A 17,691-nucleotide genomic window follows, 5' to 3' on the forward strand; every position below is an offset into this window, starting at 1 on the left:
GGACTGTACACACCATTGCCAAACTTCTGCTTATGCTTCTTCTTGTTTTTTTTTTTTAACTTTTATTTATTTAAGTGTGTTTTTCCAGGACCCATCAACTCCAAGTCAAGTGGTTGTTTCAGTCTAGTTGTGGAGGGCACAGCTCACAGTGGCCCATGTGGGGATCGAACCAGCAACCTTAAGAGCACCATGCTCTAACCAACTGAGCTAACCAGGCGGCCCCCTCTTATGCTTATTCTTAGTGTGGGTAATAGTATATACACCTTTATGCTTGCATATGTGTACATATATACACATGTGGGATTGTGTGTACACTAACTAGCATATTATACATGCTATACTGAAATTTTTGGAACTAGTTAATTAAACATTGTTTCAATCTTACAGCTTTCTTTTGGTATTCTGAATCCATTTATTTTCTTTCCAGTCACAAGTATTCTTTAATTATTTTTTTTCAGTTACTCTTGACATTCAATATTATTTTATATTAAAGTGTACAACATAGTGGTTAGACGTGTGTGTGTGTGTGTATGTGTGTGTGTCTGTGTGTGTCTGTGTGTGAGTGTATGCACATACATATACTGGGGGTGCCAAAAAAATATATACAAATGGATACTTTGGTCAACGTTGCTCAAGCAGAAATTTCTGGATGCTGATGGTAACCACTTTGAGCACCTCTTGTAGATGCAGAAGTCAAACATGACTTGTATTCATCCTTTGTTATTGGTATATATTATTACAATTTTAATACAGTTTTCTTAAAATGTGTATATATTTTTTTGGTACACTCTATATATACATACTCTGTTTCCCCGAAAGTAAGACCTAGCCGGACAATCAGTTCTAATGCGTCTTTTGGAGCAAAACTTCATATAAGATCTGGTATTATATTGTATTGTATTGTATTGTATTGTATTGTATTGTATTGTATTGTATTGTATTGTATTATATTATATTATATTATATTATATTATATTATACCCAGTCTTATATTATAGTAAAATAAGACTGGGTCTTACAATAATTTTTGCTCCAAAAGACACATTAGAGCTGATTATCCAGCTAGGTCTTATTTTCGGGGAAACACAGTAGTATGTATATAATTGACTGGTATAAGTATTGCTACCACAGCTTTTATATTTCTTTGTTTCCATTTTCATGAAATATCTTTTTGCATCCCTTTACTTTTAGTCTGTATATGTCTTTCAATCTGAAGTGAGTCTCTTATCAGCAGCATTTTGTTACCCATTCAGCCACCCTGTGTCTTTTGATTGGGGTATTTAATCCATTTACATTTAAAGTAATTGTTGATAGATACGTAGTTATTGCCATTTTATTCATATTTTTTATCTTTTTTCCCCCTTCTTTTTAAAAAAGTACCTTTAACATTTCTTGTAATACTGATTTGGTGGTGATGAACTCCTTTACCTTTTTCTTGTCTGGGAAGCTCTTTATCTGTCCTTTGATTCTAAAGGATAGCTTTGCTAAGCAATGTTGGTTGTAGGTCCTTGCTTTTCATCACTTTAAATATTTTGTGCCAATCCCTTCTGGCCTGCAAAGTGTCTGTTGAGAAATCAGCTAACAGTCTTATGGGAGTTCCCTTATAAGTAACTAATGGCCTTTCTCTTGCTGCGTTTAGGATTCTCTTTGTCTTTAACCTTTGGCATTTTAATTATAATGTGTCTTGGTGTTGGCCTCTCTGAGTTCATCTTGTTTGGGACTCTCTGTACTTCCTGGACTTGTATGTCTGTTTCCTTCACCAGGTTAGGAAAGTTTTCAGTCATTATTTCTTCAAGTAGGTTCTCAATTCCTTGCTTTCTTCTCTTCTCCTTCTGGTACCCCTATGATGCAAATGTTATGCTTAATGTCCCAGAGGTCCCTTAAACTATCCTCATTTTTTTGGATTCTTTTTTTCTTTTTGCTATTCTGCTTGGATGTTTTCTGCTACCTTGTCTTCCAAATCGTTGATTTGATCCTCTGCTTCATCCAGTCTGCTGATGGTTTCTTCTAGGGCATTCATTTCAGTTATTGTATTCTTCACTCTGACTCATTCTTTTTTGTGGTTTCTATGTCCTTTTTTATGCTTGCTATCTCACTGAGTTCCTTGAGCTTACTTATATCTAGTGTTTTGAACTGTGCATCTGGTAGATTGCTTGTCTCCATTTTGTTTAGCTCTTTATTTGGAGTTTTCTCCTGTTTTTTCATTTGGGACACATTTCTTTGTTTCCTCATTTTGCTGCCTTTCTGTGTTTGTTTCTATCTGTTAGGTAGATCTGCTGTGTCTCCCAGTCTTTAAAGTGGACTTTTGTAGTAGGTGCCCTATGGGGCCCAGTGGCAGTCTCCCTGGTCACCTGCACCAGGTGCTCCAAGAGTGTCCCTTGTGTGGGTTGTGTGTGCCCTCCTGTTATAGGTGAGCTTTGGTTGCTCTTGGCACATCAGTAGGTGGGATTGATTCTCAGGCTGACTGGCTGTGGGGTTTAGCCACGTCCACAGCTTATGGGCTGCTGTGCAGGGGTGCTTACCCCATGTAGCAGGATTTTTCCCAGTGGACTCTGGTGGCCACTGAGACCACCCTTTGGGTGTACCACTTGTAGGGCTAATTGGCTGGTCCTTTGCTGTGGTGTGGTCTGAAACCCACTTCCAAGTATGTTGGTTCTGGGGCCTCTTGGGAGGGGTTCCAGTGCAGGCCCAGTTCACCCACTGCCTGTGACCAGCCAGAGACTACCTGGTAGGCGCTACAAAGCAAGCTGTGGTTGGTTGCTCCCTGTGCTAAACCTGGAGGCACATGGGAGAGGCCAAGTTCGAACCAAGGATCACTTTCACCAGTACCAGGCCTGGGGTAACTGCAAAAAGCCAGGACACCCTGAGGTTTGCTGCCACCTGCTGCTCCTGTAAGGCTCAGTGGCTGGTAAAGCCTTGTATGGTACATGAGTTGAGTGAGGCGAGTTCTCAGGGAGTCACCAAGGTGTTCAGGAGGTTATGTAGATTCTGGTTTGGTTCCTGTGCTGAGCCTGGAGCTACTCAACAAATGACTCAGAGCACACCAAGGCCAGTCACTGCCCATGTGGGGCCCACAGACCCCCAAGAGTTGTTCAAGAAAGTACTACATGGGCATGACTGGCTGCTCATCGAGAAAGTGCTTCCGGTGTTGGTCAAGTTGCGTGGGGCAGAGTCCCAGGGAGTCACCTGGGTGGCATGAGGAGAGGTCACCAGGCCAGTGCAGATTCAGATTTGGCCATGGGCATGGGAGGTGGGCTCAACACAGGAAAGATGGCACCCGCCTGCTGGCTGCATGGGAAGAGGACTCCACATGGGGAAAATGGCAATTGTCCCTCCAGTCATTGCCCCAAAGCCACACAACTCAGTCTTTCCCTGTATGTCTCTGATGCCCCTCAAGTCACTGTCCCTCCACCAGTGCCCAGGGTGAGTGTCTGTGAGGGAGGGAGTCTGTGCTCGGGTCCTTTAAGAGGTTCCTTGTATACCCTTCCCAATCACATTCCTCTCCCATCCCCCAGAGGTAACCACTCTCTTGACTTGTGGTTTCCTTTCCAAAAACAATGATTTCCTTGTTTTTCTTTATATTAAAGTTAAACCATATGAAATTGCCATTTTATTGTAGGTAAAAAAATTTTAGTATCTGCAATTTCATAGTTCAACCTAGTAATTTTACCACCTATGGATCTCTAAACAGTAGAGTTGAGCCTGGTTTTGAATATTATTTCAGTGTAATCTTACTGTATTTGTCCTGTGCTATGCTTCTTTCTCTCACTGTGTTGTAATATTCAGCCATGTTGTTGCAAGTTGCTGGATGTATGCCGTTACATGACTACTACATTTTAAGTATCTGTTCCACTGTTGCTAGATTATGGGTTGTTTCCAGTTTTGACTACTGCAAGTAGTGTTGCTGTGAAAATTCTTGTACATGTTTCGATGCTTGTGGCCAAGATTTCCTCTAGGACAGGATCAGTAAATTTGGGCCTCCTGCCTAGTTTTTTGTTTAATGGTTTATTTTGAAATAATTTTACATTTGTAGAAGAGTTGCAAAGTTGTACAGAGAGTTCCTGTATACCCTGTACCCACCTTCCCCTAATAAAAATGTCTTATGTAATTATGGTACATTTAAAACTAAGACATTAATGTTGGTACAAAACTATTAACTAAAGACTCTTTGGGTTTCATCAATTTTTCCATTGATATTTCTTTTCTGTTATAGAGCCCAATGCAGGATACTACATTGCATTTAGTTGTCCTGTCTCCTTAGATATGAAACACACTTTCCAACTGTAGTACAGTATTTGTGTGAAGTACGTTTTGTTTTTAGCCATATAGTACCCAGTCAAAGCACTGTTTTCCAGAGTTACTAGTACGTAGTTTTTGGGTCTCGTTTCTTTCACTTAGAAAATTTTATTTAAACTTAATCCATATTGTTGTGTGAATCAGTAGTTTCTTCCTTTTTAAAAAAAATTCAGTGAACTTCACATAACACAAAATTAACCATTTTAAAGTGAACAATTCAATAACATTTAATATATTCACAATGTTGTGCAACTACCTCCTCCACCTAGTTCCAAAACATTTTCATCACTGCAAAATAAAACCCCGTATCCATTAAGCAGTTACCCCGTATCCATTAAGCCATTAAGCAGTTACCCCGTATCCATTAAGGAGGAGTTTATTTCTTCCTCCTCCCAGCTTCTTACAACCACTAATCTGCTTTCTATTTCTATGGATTTACCTGTTTGGGATATTTCATATGAATGGACTCATACCGTATGTCATCTTTTGTGTCTGCTTTCACTTGGCATAATGTTTTTGAGGTTTATCCACATTGTAGCATGAATCAGTACTTCATTCCTTTCTTTTTTTAAATTGTGGTAAAATATACGTAACATAAAATTTGTCATTTTAACCGTTTTTAAGTGTACAGTTTAGTGGCATTAATTACATTCACAGTGTTATATAACTGTCTATTTCGCAAACCTTTTTGTTGCCATAAACAGAAACCTTGCACCCATTAATAACTCCCCATTCCCACTCCTCCCAGCCCCTGGTGACCTCTAATTTCTGTCTCACTGAATTTGCCTGGTCCTAGATAGTTCATATAAGTGGAATCATACGCTATTTGCCCTCTCATGTCTGGCTTATTTCACGTAGCATAACGTTTTCAAGGTTCATCCACGTTGTAGCAGGTGTCACAATTTCATTCCTTTTTAAGACTGAATAATCCACCGTCTGGCCATGCTGCGTTTTGTTTATCCATTCATCCGTCGATGGACACTATTGATTCCGCCTTTGGCTGATGCAAATAATGCTGCTCTGAACATGGGGGTGCAGGTGTCTGAGTCCCCGCTCTCAGTTCCCTTAAGTATATATCTAGCAATGGGGTTGCCTAGTCGTGTGGTAATTGGATGGTTAGCTGTATGAGGAACTGCCAAAAACTGGTTTTTGCAGCACCAAGGTCATTGCTTTCTAACTGAAAACACAGATAGGCAGTATTTTCTCTCCCAATGTTTTAGGACAACGTGAAAGTCTCTGAATATATTTTGGCTTAGAATTTTATCTCTGTATTTTCATTCCTAAGTCTACATAAATCGCCAATAACTTAGATTGCATAATAATCATTTCTTATTTTCTTCTTTAGAAAAATAACTTCTGAGTTTTTCGTTCGCTAATTATAACGGTCTCGCAGCCTGTGTGGTTGCTGTTGCCCAGGTGGGACACCCCAGGACACTGCCCTAAAGACCTGCACACGCAGGTCTGGTCGGCAGAAGTGAGGGGTGTGTGGCCTCCTGTGCAGAGGAGTGTGTTTGCTGGCCCTGACTAACGGCACCTGCCCGCCCCGCCCCTGCAGGTGATCCGCCGGCACACGCTGGAGGAGAAGCTGCTGTGCCTTGTGCGGCAGCGGGCAGGCCACCACTGCCAGAATGCCGTGATCGTCATCCTCATCCTGGCCTGGGAGGGCATCCCCCGCAGCCTGGGAGACACACTGTACCAGGAGCTCACTGATACCCTCCGGAAGTACGGGAACCCCACCAGCCGGAGATGTGGCCTCAACGATGAGTATGTAGCCAGGGCCCCGGGCAGCAGATGCAGGGACTCTGGGAAACCACTCGCCCTCAGACCCAGGGCCCTGTTTGTCCTACAGAGTTAGGCCTTGGGTGGAAAAAATGCTTATACCCACGGATCCCGAGCCGGGTTCTGGTCCTGGCTGGGGAGCATCTGTGAACTTGGCTCAGGGTTGCTCTTGTGCCCTGATCAACTCTGAGGCTCTAGTGATGCTAGTAAGTGTGAAAGTGTGTGAGTGCCCCACTAACATAAGGCAAAAAAACTGCCCTTACAGGGTTTTTCCCCATTTTTAAAAATCAAGCTGTTTTCACTTAGAGTAAAATTCCTCCTTTGAGGTTACAGTTAGAAGAGTTTTGACAAATGTTCACAGTCATGTACCACTACCACCGTAATCCAGATATAGAACAGTTCCATCATCCAAAACTTTTCCCTCGTGTCCCTTAATAGACAGGCTCTTCGCCCACCCCAGCAACCACCAATTCTGTTTCCTCTCCCTTTGCAAGAATGTCATATAAACAGACCCACACAGTGTATAGCTTTTTGAGTCTGGCTTCTTCCCCTGAGCACAGTGTTTCCAAACGTCTTCTGCGGATGTGCGTCAGCAGCCCAGCCCTCTTCACTCCAGTCAGATTCCATTACCCAGACGTATCACTGTCTGTCGTTCCCCAGTTGAGGAGCATTTGGGTTGTGTCTGGATTTAATTAAGAGTTGAACTGTTATGGCAGTATTTATTGGTTTAAAGGCTTGTCAGCCCCTGGACCTGCAGGAAGCAGGTGTGTTCAGACCCCGTGGTTCACTTCATTCCCTTGTCTGTGTGGTCTGTGTTAGAGCTGGTCAAGATATTAAAGTTAAGGCAAAATATAAAACTTCCTGTTTTTTTTGATGAGATTCTTTCCACTTTAACAACCCACGTGCACTTCCCAAACAACAGACTCAGACCTCCAGGCCCAGGAGTGGGAACAGAACGGGATGCTCAGCGCTGGCTCTCTACTCAAGGAAACTTAGGAGAGGCATTGAGGGTGGGGAGGGATGTGGTCCTTGTCACTGGGAAGCCAGTGGATGCCAGGCCTCAGCAGGACTTCTCCCTGAGGGAGGAGGAAAGATTCCAGAACAAAAAAGTGTAGTGTGTGCCTAACACGTGATGTGTGTTGCAGCCGGACCTGCGCTTGCCAAGGCAAAGACCCCAACACCTGCGGTGCCTCCTTCTCCTTTGGGTGTTCCTGGAGCATGTACTTCAACGGCTGCAAATATGCTCGGAGCAAGACACCTCGAAAGTTCCGCCTTGCCGGGGACAACCCCAAAGAGGTGAGGAGCGTTCACGGAGCCGCCAGACCCTCCCACTCGCCCTGTCCCACCTGCTTTCTTTCATTGTCCAGCTGGGAGGTGAGGTTAACATGACTCAGATGTACAGAAAACGGAAGTTGCTTTCTGTGCTTCTCTTGCTGTGAAATAATGTGTGAAGAGGTGCAATGAGTGAAAAATTAGGCTTCCCAATTACAGGTGCGTCAGACTCTTCCAGTTTAAAACAGTCTCTTTAAGGTAAATATTCGAATTCCTTATCAGAATTTGACCCTTTTAAAGGGTAATTTCTTTCCTTCATTTTTCCCAAGACGTCTTCCTGGGAGGTGTAGCAGGAAGCGGCCTGTGGTCCTGGGCCATTCTCTGGGCCAGTGCTGGGCTTCCCAAGGCGTCCCTCATTCTGTCCGGCTGCTGGACAGACCTCTCTGTGCAGTTGTCCCGTTGTCTCCTCCCTGGGGGCCTGGCCTAGTCCTCAGGTACTGGGCTGGCATTCACATGACATGGCCTGTAGGCCTGAGGCTTCCTCTGCAGTCTCCTCACCGGAGGCCTGGCCTCCTTTTCAACCCATTGACAACCGGACAGGGGCCTCTGGTTTTCACTGTCGGCTCCGCTCAGGCTGTAGGTACCAGAAGCATCAGGTTAGCTCACCTCCCCCTCTGCCACCTCCCCTCTGCTGTCTGCATGGTGAAGGCCATCTTGAGAGGTTCCAAATGCAAAGAAGTCTCGGGCCTAGCTGGGCTCTCTGTCACTTCCTCCAGCCTCCATGGCTCCCTCCTGCCTGAGCTCCTGTGAGGTGGGATTCTGGGTCCGTCTGCTGGAATCCAGGTAACATCTCCATGCCAGCCCCTACCTCCCAAAGCTCCTCGAACCAGAAGAGATTCTCCCTTTTCCCTGGGGCAGGGACTGCCCTGGGGCACATTTGTTCTATACCATGTAGAAACTTCTAGTTCAGATTTCCAAGCTTTGCTATTCATAAGTCAAAGGAAGCATATTCAAATTTAGAACACTTTTTATCCGCAAAGCCTGGCTTTAGACTGTTGCGTGAACTAGTCTAACGGTTTGATTTGACGCTAGACTTTTATTTACGACAGCATCCGCCCTCCCTAGAAGCAGCAAATGCATTTGCTTCAATGAGTGCAGAAGCCCCAAAGAGGTGAATGCAGAAATTAGGAATGAAAATGCATTGACTTAATTGCTCACCGGTATTTCCCGTTCCATCAGCTGCCATTGCCTGTATCCTTACTAAGTGCTGGGTGCTCTGCCCAGCACCTCTCAGTTAATTTCATGACACCCTGATGACCTCGGCACCATTACCCCTCACTTTCCAGGTGAGGCACATGACTCGCCCAGGGCAGTAATGGCAAAGTCAGGGTTTCAGCCCAGGCGTGTTTTCCCTGAGTTCACGAGCTCACCTCCAAACTGGGCTGGCTTTGGGCCCACTGTGCTAGTGGCAGCATCTGGATGGCAGCCTGAGAGGTGCCGTCAGGGGTGACTGGCAACTCTGCCAGCCCCATTCGATGGACAGCTGAGCAGTTGGTCTCGTTCTTCCGTTTCTAATTCTGTGAAGTGGGGCCTTTTTCTCTCCCCGCTTTCTCCTGTTTTCTTCTCTGAAAGCTCTTCATGCCTTTTGCGAAAACTCTTCAAGGCCTGCTAGAGCTTCCACAGCCCTACTGCTACCCTCAGATGCCCAGAGTTCGGCTGTGGACACCTAAAACTTTCCACCAAGTGTAGTTGGGGGCTGCTGCTTCGTCTAGGGCAGCACTGTCCATTGGAACTTTCTGTGATGATGGGAATGTTCTCTGCTGTCCAGGGCAGGAGCCGCATGGAGCTACTGGACATTTGAAATGTGGCCAGTGCAGCAGAGGGACTGGATTTGAATTGTATTTAATTTTAATTAAAATTAATTTATATTTCAATAGCCACATGTGGCTTGTGACTAACACATGATATGGTGTGTATAGAAAACAAAGCTTTGAAATCTGTGTACCTGGCTCAGGACAGGCTGTGCGCCTGGCTGGCTGTGGAATTCCTAGCATAGACCTTGATCACCCATCTCGGCCTTTATTGACCTGTTTGTAACATGGGAAGAAGGATCCCCATTCATTGCTCATGCTTTTACACGCTACCAAACCGCACCTCTAACCCAGGGTGTGGAGGACTCGAAAGCAAGAACCGTTTTCTGTGTGCTGAGCGGCACTGGGAGCGAGTCTAAGAGAGCAGTGGCTTAGCAGTCGGGCTGACTGGCCTTCAGGCAGGGGCTTTTCCTGGTGAGCTTCAGTGTCTCCAATTTTCAAACAGACACGGTACCATACCCCTCACAGAGGGAACACAGTGAAAACTACCTGGTGGTACCTTACTTTCTACCTTCCCAATGGCACGTAGTTCTGGAATGGCGATGGTTCTGGAGTGGTGGCTGATTCCAGTGTTCATTTTGCCAGGCAGGCTGCTCTGGATATGTGACTGTTCCTCTCTCCACAGGAAGAAGTGCTCCGAAAGAGTTTCCAGGACCTGGCTACTGAAGTTGCGCCCCTGTACAAGCGGCTGGCCCCCAGGCCTACAGAACCAGGTACTGGCTCCTGGGCCATTCTCTGGGCCAGTGCTGGGCTTCCCAAGGCGCCCTCATTCTGTCCGGCTGCTGGACAGACCTCTCTGTGCAGTTGTCCCGTTGTCTCCTCCCTGGGGGCCTGGCCTAGTCCTCAGGTACTGGGCTGGCATTCACATGACATGGCCTGTAGGCCTGAGGCTTCCTCTGCAGTCTCCTCACCGAGGCCTGGCCTCCTTTTCAACCCATTGACAACCGGACAGGGGCCTCTGGTTTTCACTGTCGGCTCCGCTCAGGCTGTAGGTACCAGAAGCATCAGGTTAGCTCACCTCCCCTCTGCCACCTCCCTCTGCTGTCTGCATGGTGAAGGCCATCTTGAGAGGTTCCAAATGCAAAGAAGTCTCGGCCTAGCTGGGCTCTCTGTCACTTCCTCCAGCCTCCATGGCTCCCTCCTGCCTGAGCTCCTGTGAGGTGGGATTCTGGGTCCGTCTGCTGGAATCCAGGTAACATCTCCATGCCAGCCCCTACCTCCCAAAGCTCCTCGAACCAGAAGAGATTCTCCCTTTTCCCTGGGGCAGGGACTGCCCTGGGGCACATTTGTTCTATACCATGTAGAAACTTCTAGTTCAGATTTCCAAGCTTTGCTATTCATAAGTCAAAGGAAGCATATTCAAATTTAGAACACTTTTTATCCGCAAAGCCTGGCTTTAGACTGTTGCGTGAACTAGTCTAACGGTTTGATTTGACGCTAGACTTTTATTTACGACAGCATCCGCCCTCCCTAGAAGCAGCAAATGCATTTGCTTCAATGAGTGCAGAAGCCCCAAAGAGGTGAATGCAGAAACTAGGAATGAAAATGCATTGACTTAATTGCTCACCGGTATTTCCCGTTCCATCAGCTGCCATTGCCTGTATCCTTACTAAGTGCTGGGTGCTCTGCCCAGCACCTCTCAGTTAATTTCATGACACCCTGATGACCTCGGCACCATTACCCCTCACTTTCCAGGTGAGGCACATGACTCGCCCAGGGCAGTAATGGCAAAGTCAGGGTTTCAGCCCAGGCGTGTTTTCCCTGAGTTCACGAGCTCACCTCCAAACTGGGCTGGCTTTGGGCCCACTGTGCTAGTGGCAGCATCTGGATGGCAGCCTGAGAGGTGCCGTCAGGGGTGACTGGCAACTCTGCCAGCCCCATTCGATGGACAGCTGAGCAGTTGGTCTCGTTCTTCCGTTTCTAATTCTGTGAAGTGGGTTCTTTTTCTCTCCCCGCTTTCTCCTGCTTTCTTCTCTGAAAGCTCTTCTTGCCTTTTCCGAAAACTCTTCAAGGCCTGCTAGAGCTTCCACAGCCCTACTCGCTACCCTCAGATGCCCAGAGTTCGGCTGTGGACACCTAAAACTTTCCACCAAGTGTAGTTGGGGGCTGCTGCTTCGTCTAGGGCAGCACTGTCCATTGGAACTTTCTGTGATGATGGGAATGTTCTCTGCTGTCCAGGGCAGGAGCCGCATGGAGCTACTGGACATTTGAAATGTGGCCAGTGCAGCAGAGGGACTGGATTTGAATTGTATTTAATTTTAATTAAAATTAATTTATATTTCAATAGCCACATGTGGCTTGTGACTAACACATGATATGGTGTGTATAGAAAACAAAGCTTTGAAATCTGTGTACCTGGCTCAGGACAGGCTGTGCGCCTGGCTGGCTGTGGAATTCCTAGCATAGACCTTGATCACCCATCTCGGCCTTTATTGACCTGTTTGTAACATGGGAAGAAGGATCCCCATTCATTGCTCATGCTTTTACACGCTACCAAACCGCACCTCTAACCCAGGGTGTGGAGGACTCGAAAGCAAGAACCGTTTTCTGTGTGCTGAGCGGCACTGGGAGCGAGTCTAAGAGAGCAGTGGCTTAGCAGTCGGGCTGACTGGCCTTCAGGCAGGGGCTTTTCCTGGTGAGCTTCAGTGTCTCCAATTTTCAAACAGACACGGTACCATACCCCTCACAGAGGGAACACAGTGAAAACTACCTGGTGGTACCTTACTTTCTACCTTCCCAATGGCACGTAGTTCTGGAATGGCGATGGTTCTGGAGTGGTGGCTGATTCCAGTGTTCATTTTGCCAGGCAGGCTGCTCTGGATATGTGACTGTTCCTCTCTCCACAGGAAGAAGTGCTCCGAAAGAGTTTCCAGGACCTGGCTACTGAAGTTGCGCCCCTGTACAAGCGGCTGGCCCCCCAGGCCTACCAGAACCAGGTACGGGCTCCTGGGCCATTCTCTACCCACATGTCATCCCCATCCTCTCCAGGCTCCCTGAAGTAGGGAACGGGAGTGGGCTCCTCTATGCTCCTTAAGCCCAGCCAGAGATGGAGCAGTGATGCAGTTCTTTGATAAGATCCATTTTTCACACCACGCCGCTGACTGCGTCCCAGACCACCTCTCCTCCATCCCTGGTCTGCATTCCTGGCCACCGCCTCTGGTCTGGTTCCTACTGCCGAGGCTCGAGTGCCTGTCCCTTGCCAGCCTTGCCTCTCCCAGATGAGGCTAGGGGACCTGAGATAACCCAGGAGGAACTGGTTCTCAGTGTGTCCTCTGGGGTCTGGACAGAGCCCAGAACGGAGCACAGGGAGCCCTGTGAACTTGAGGTTTTGTCCAAAGGGTGAAGCAGCTCATGGGTGACATCCCTGAGCCCTGGTGGGTGACAGTAGCTTTGAAAGAGAAGTCCAGATGGCAGGGAATGCATAGTGACAGCATTCCCAGAGGTGGGGAAATTCCTGTATCTGATGAGTGAAGATAAAAGGTCAGAAGAAAGAAATTGTTTTTTACAAGAAGAACAAATGGTGGTAGATCATAGAGCTCTTACAGTGTCAAGAAAATGGCAGGTGTGTGTGTGTGTGTGTGTGTGTGTGTGTGTGTGTGTGTGTGTGTGTGTTTTCTAACCATCTACTATAGTGGGATAGACTTCTCTTGTTTTTTTGTCTACACAGCAACCAAACACCCTATGTGTTTTGGTTGGTAGGGCTCATCTAAAGAGTACCCCCTCCTTAGAAGTTGGAAAGAGGCAGGTGTTCCCTTCCCTGCCCCCCTGGGGAAGTCACTAGCAAACACCAGGAAGGAAAGATTATTCTTGGTAGCAGAGTGGTGTCAAGAGCCTAGGACAGTGGTATGTGGCCACAGCAAGTGGGACAGTGCCTCTTGTGGCTCTCCCCGTCCTACCTGGTCCCATGTCTAGAGCCTGGGCTTTCTTTTCCAACCAGGGTTCGTGTCCCTATTTGTAGCCTGAACCCCTAACCAGAACCTTTAGCTGAAAGCAGTATGCCTGACAAGTTCTAGAGCTGACTGGCCAGGATCTTGGGAACCAAGTTGAGGCATATCATGGGTACTCAGCAAATGTATGTTAAGAAAGCAGTGAGATGAACCAGATAGCCAATGGTAATCTCTGATTTTTAAGGTGGCCTAGACAAAGTATGAAAGTCACCAAGCATGGGAGTAGAAGAGTGACCCACGTAGCATTCTGAAGGCTCAGAATAAACGGGAGCATGCTAGAAAATAAAAGAAAAATGGGCTTTTGGTAGAAAAACTGCAGAGATGTTGCATGGGCCAGTCTGTAAACGTAACAGGTCAGAAGGCAGGTATGTGAAGGCCCATTAGGGGCATGAGACTTACTGGGGATCCCCAGGGAGTGGAACTAAGTACCAAGGGTGGGAATAGAGGATACAGGAGGATAGATTTGTGGTTCTATTGGGTGCTGTGTTGTTCTCAGTTCAGTGTTGCAGGAATTCCTGCCCAGGATCTAGGTGAGATGTTTGTGATTCTGTGATGGTGTGTGACCCATGTGTGTTGCCATGCTCGGGTGCTGCTGTATCCGTGCCTCTCGTTGCCTTTGATGCTGGCACTCTGCATTCCGTCCTGGGTTCCTTCATAGAGTGTGGGTAGGGAGCACCTCCTTATTGTTTTCTTGAGTTGCACCCATAGGCTGGTGACAGTGTGGCCACAGAGAGCTTCTGCTTGTGCCTAGTGACATGTGTGTGTTTGCCACTTGGGAAACCAAAAGGATGTGGCTCAGTCACAGCTTGACAGAACAGGTGTCTCCCTGCATGCTCCGAACACATGTCCCAGGAGTGCAGTAAGACACTGAGCCGAGGTTGACAATAGTGCCTCAGCAATCCCAGTCACACAGACCACTGTCTTACCAGTACCTGCAGGTCTGTGCGGCTGCCCTGATGTGCCGAGCTCAGTGTGTGGGAAGCCAGGCGATCTTACTGGGAGTTCCAACACACATGTGTGTGTTCAGGTGTCACAGATCCCAAAAAACAATAAAAAAAAAAAGATATAATTGATGCTTCCATGGGGGGACTGGGGGGCACCATTTTCACCATGGCTCAAAGCAGAAACTCATGACCTGGAGATGTGTTTTCCTTAGCATCCAAGGTGTTCTTTAACATTTTGAAGGAAATTCTGACACCTTCTTCCACATGGATGAACCTTGAGGACATTATGCGAAGTGAAACAAAACCCATCACAAAAGGACAAATATTGTACGAGTCCACTTATATGAGCTACCCAGAGTAGTCAAATTCGTGGAGTCGGAAAGTAGAATAGTGGTTACTAAGTGTGGGCTGAGGTCAGGAGAATGGAGAGTTAGTGTTTAATGGGTATAGAGCTTCTGTTTGGGAAGATGGAAAGTTCTGCAGACAGAAAAATTCTGGTGATGGTTACACAACAGTGGGAGTGTACTTAGTGCCTCTGCACTGTACACTTCAAAATAGCTACAATGGTCAATTTTGTATCATGTGTATTTTGCCACAAAATTATTGAATTTGGTATTCTCGTCTTTTTAAAGGGAGATTTCATGTAATAGTATAGATTTCTATTTTCTCCTTACAAAATTGGAAGAGGTAGCTGCACTAGGCTGGAATTGCCTCCATGCAGCGTGACACTCCCTACACTGATGAAGAGGTGGCCTGGCTTCCTCCTTCTGAAGGGGCAGGTGCTTTTTGCGGTGCCATGGTCCACACCACACCCTGGTCCACACCACACCCTGGTCCACACCACGCCCTGGTCTGACGTCTGGCCTGCGTCCCCCATTTACATCACCTGCCTGGCTGCCCGAGACACTCCCCGCACTGATGTACTCACGATGTACATCACTGATGTACAAGTCTGTCTCCAGCCAGGGCGCCTCTTGACGTCCAGGCCCTACTGGAAATACTGTGTTTCCCCGAAAATAAGACCTAGCCGGACCATCAGCTCTAAAGCGTCTTTTGGAACAAAAATTAATATAAGAGCAGGTCTTATTTTACTATAATGTAAGACCAGGTATCACATCATATATATTATATCATATAATACTGTGTCTTATATGAATTTTTGCTCCAAAAGACACATCAGAACTGATGGTCCGGCTAGGTCTTATTTTCGGGGAAATGCGGTAGCCACTTGGGGGTTCCAAAGTACCCCAACCCTGGTGTGTTCCCCGTTAACAACACCCACCCACTCTCCTACACTTAAATGACATGGAAGTCCTTTAAGACTTTTCCAGCCCCTGTCATCAGCTGGTCCCAAAGTCACCCTTCTCCTGAGTGTCTCTGGAATCGGTTCCTTTTCCTATTTCATTCTTCACTGCTCTCGTTCCAGACTTGGTGTTTTGCTTGTGTTACGTCCATGGTTTCCTAACTGGCCTCCTAGTCTCTCTGCTCTCCCAACCATCTGTCCCCCCCTTTCTACAGCATGAAGCTATTTACAAAAATAAGCCCCTTGCTTATAGTCCTTGGAACCCCCGCCTTGGGTCCGTGTCCATCAGCCGGACACTCAGAGCCCTTCCCAGTCTCCGCTCTTCACAGGCCCCCACCTCTTATCTGCTCACAGAATTACTTGGGATCCTCTGGGGAGATGCAGCCACCTCCTTCCCCAGCTCCCAGGGCCCTTTGCCTTGACATACTGTTTTGTTAGCCAGGACAGTGTTTCGCGAGTGAGTGAAGAGGGAGGTGAGAACCTGGGGGAGGGAATGGCCGGGGCCTGAGGGGGAGAGGACTGCAGTGCCCAAGGCCCTTGCTTTCTGTCAACAGCCTTATTGAGTCACATATGATACAGTCCACCCATTTGAAGTATACAATTCAGTGATTTGGGGTATATTACATTATTAATTTTTTAAAATTATATTAAAATATACATAACAAAATTTGCCATATTAACTATTTTTAAGTGTACCGTTCAGTGATATCAGTTACATTCATATTGTTATGAAACCGTCACCACAATCTTATCTCCAAAACTTTTTCGTCGTCCCATTCTGACACTCTACCTGTTAAACTCCCCCTTCCCCCTTCCCGCTTCCCCCTCAGCACCTGGCAACCACTGTCCTACTTTCTTTATGTGTTTAACTGCTGCAGGTACCTCATATAAGTGGAATCATACAGTATTTGTCCTCTTGTGTCTGGTGTACTTCACTCAGCGTCATGTCCTCAAGATTCATCCACGTTGTAGCAGGTGTCACAATTTCATTCCTTTTTAAGACTGAATAATCCACCGTCTGGCCATGCTGCGTTTTGTTTATCCATTCATCCGTCGATGGACACTATTGATTCCGCCTTTGGCTGATGCAAATAATGCTGCTCTGAACATGGGGGTGCAGGTGTCTGAGTCCCCGCTCTCAGTTCCCTTAAGTATATATCTAGCAATGGGGTTGCCTAGTCGTGTGGTAATTGGATGGTTAGCTGTATGAGGAACTGCCAAAAACTGGTTTTTGCAGCACCAAGGTCATTGCTTTCTAACTGAAAACACAGATAGGCAGTATTTTCTCTCCCAATGTTTTAGGACAACGTGAAAGTCTCTGAATATATTTTGGCTTAGAATTTTATCTCTGTATTTTCATTCCTAAGTCTACATAAATCGCCAATAACTTAGATTGCATAATAATCATTTCTTATTTTCTTCTTTAGAAAAATAACTTCTGAGTTTTTCGTTCGCTAATTATAACGGTCTCACAGCCTGTGTGGTTGCTGTTGCCCAGGTGGGACACCCCAGGACACTGCCCTAAAGACCTGCACACGCAGGTCTGGTCGGCAGAAGTGAGGGGTGTGTGGCCTCCTGTGCAGAGGAGTGTGTTTGCTGGCCCCGCGGCTAACGGCACCTGCCCGCCCCGCCCCTGCAGGTGATCCGCCGGCACACGCTGGAGGAGAAGCTGCTGTGCCTTGTGCGGCAGCGGGCAGGCCACCACTGCCAGAATGCCGTGATCGTCATCCTCATCCTGGCCTGGGAGGGCATCCCCCGCAGCCTGGGAGACACACTGTACCAGGAGCTCACTGATACCCTCCGGAAGTACGGGAACCCCACCAGCCGGAGATGTGGCCTCAACGATGAGTATGTAGCCAGGGCCCCGGGCAGCAGATGCAGGGACTCTGGGAAACCACTCGCCCTCAGACCCAGGGCCCTGTTTGTCCTACAGAGTTAGGCCTTGGGTGGAAAAAATGCTTATACCCACGGATCCCGAGCCGGGTTCTGGTCCTGGCTGGGGAGCATCTGTGAACTTGGCTCAGGGTTGCTCTTGTGCCCTGATCAACTCTGAGGCTCTAGTGATGCTAGTAAGTGTGAAAGTGTGTGAGTGCCCCACTAACATAAGGCAAAAAAACTGCCCTTACAGGGTTTTTCCCCATTTTTAAAAATCAAGCTGTTTTCACTTAGAGTAAAATTCCTCCTTTGAGGTTACAGTTAGAAGAGTTTTGACAAATGTTCACAGTCATGTACCACTACCACCGTAATCCAGATATAGAACAGTTCCATCATCCAAAACT

The 17,691-nt window shown here is 46.9% G+C and overlaps 1 protein-coding gene across 1 annotated transcript in view; it reads left to right on the top strand.

Annotated features, from left to right (window-relative positions):
- The first annotated feature begins 5,379 nt into the window (after positions 1–5,379).
- TET3 (tet methylcytosine dioxygenase 3) overlaps positions 5,380–17,691 on the top strand; it is a 29,582-nt gene continuing 17,270 nt past the window's right edge. The window contains exons 1-7 of the mRNA XM_074333913.1: positions 5,380–5,400; positions 5,852–6,060; positions 7,221–7,371; positions 9,844–9,931; positions 10,204–10,226; positions 12,065–12,154; positions 17,025–17,260. Coding sequence (XP_074190014.1) covers positions 5,380–5,400; positions 5,852–6,060; positions 7,221–7,371; positions 9,844–9,931; positions 10,204–10,226; positions 12,065–12,154; positions 17,025–17,260 — 818 coding nt within the window. The remainder of the gene's footprint in view (positions 5,401–5,851; positions 6,061–7,220; positions 7,372–9,843; positions 9,932–10,203; positions 10,227–12,064; positions 12,155–17,024; positions 17,261–17,691) is intronic.

This window comes from Rhinolophus sinicus, linkage group LG05 (genome assembly GCF_036562045.2).
Source record: "Rhinolophus sinicus isolate RSC01 linkage group LG05, ASM3656204v1, whole genome shotgun sequence".
In the NCBI taxonomy this organism is placed as follows: domain Eukaryota; kingdom Metazoa; phylum Chordata; class Mammalia; order Chiroptera; family Rhinolophidae; genus Rhinolophus; species Rhinolophus sinicus.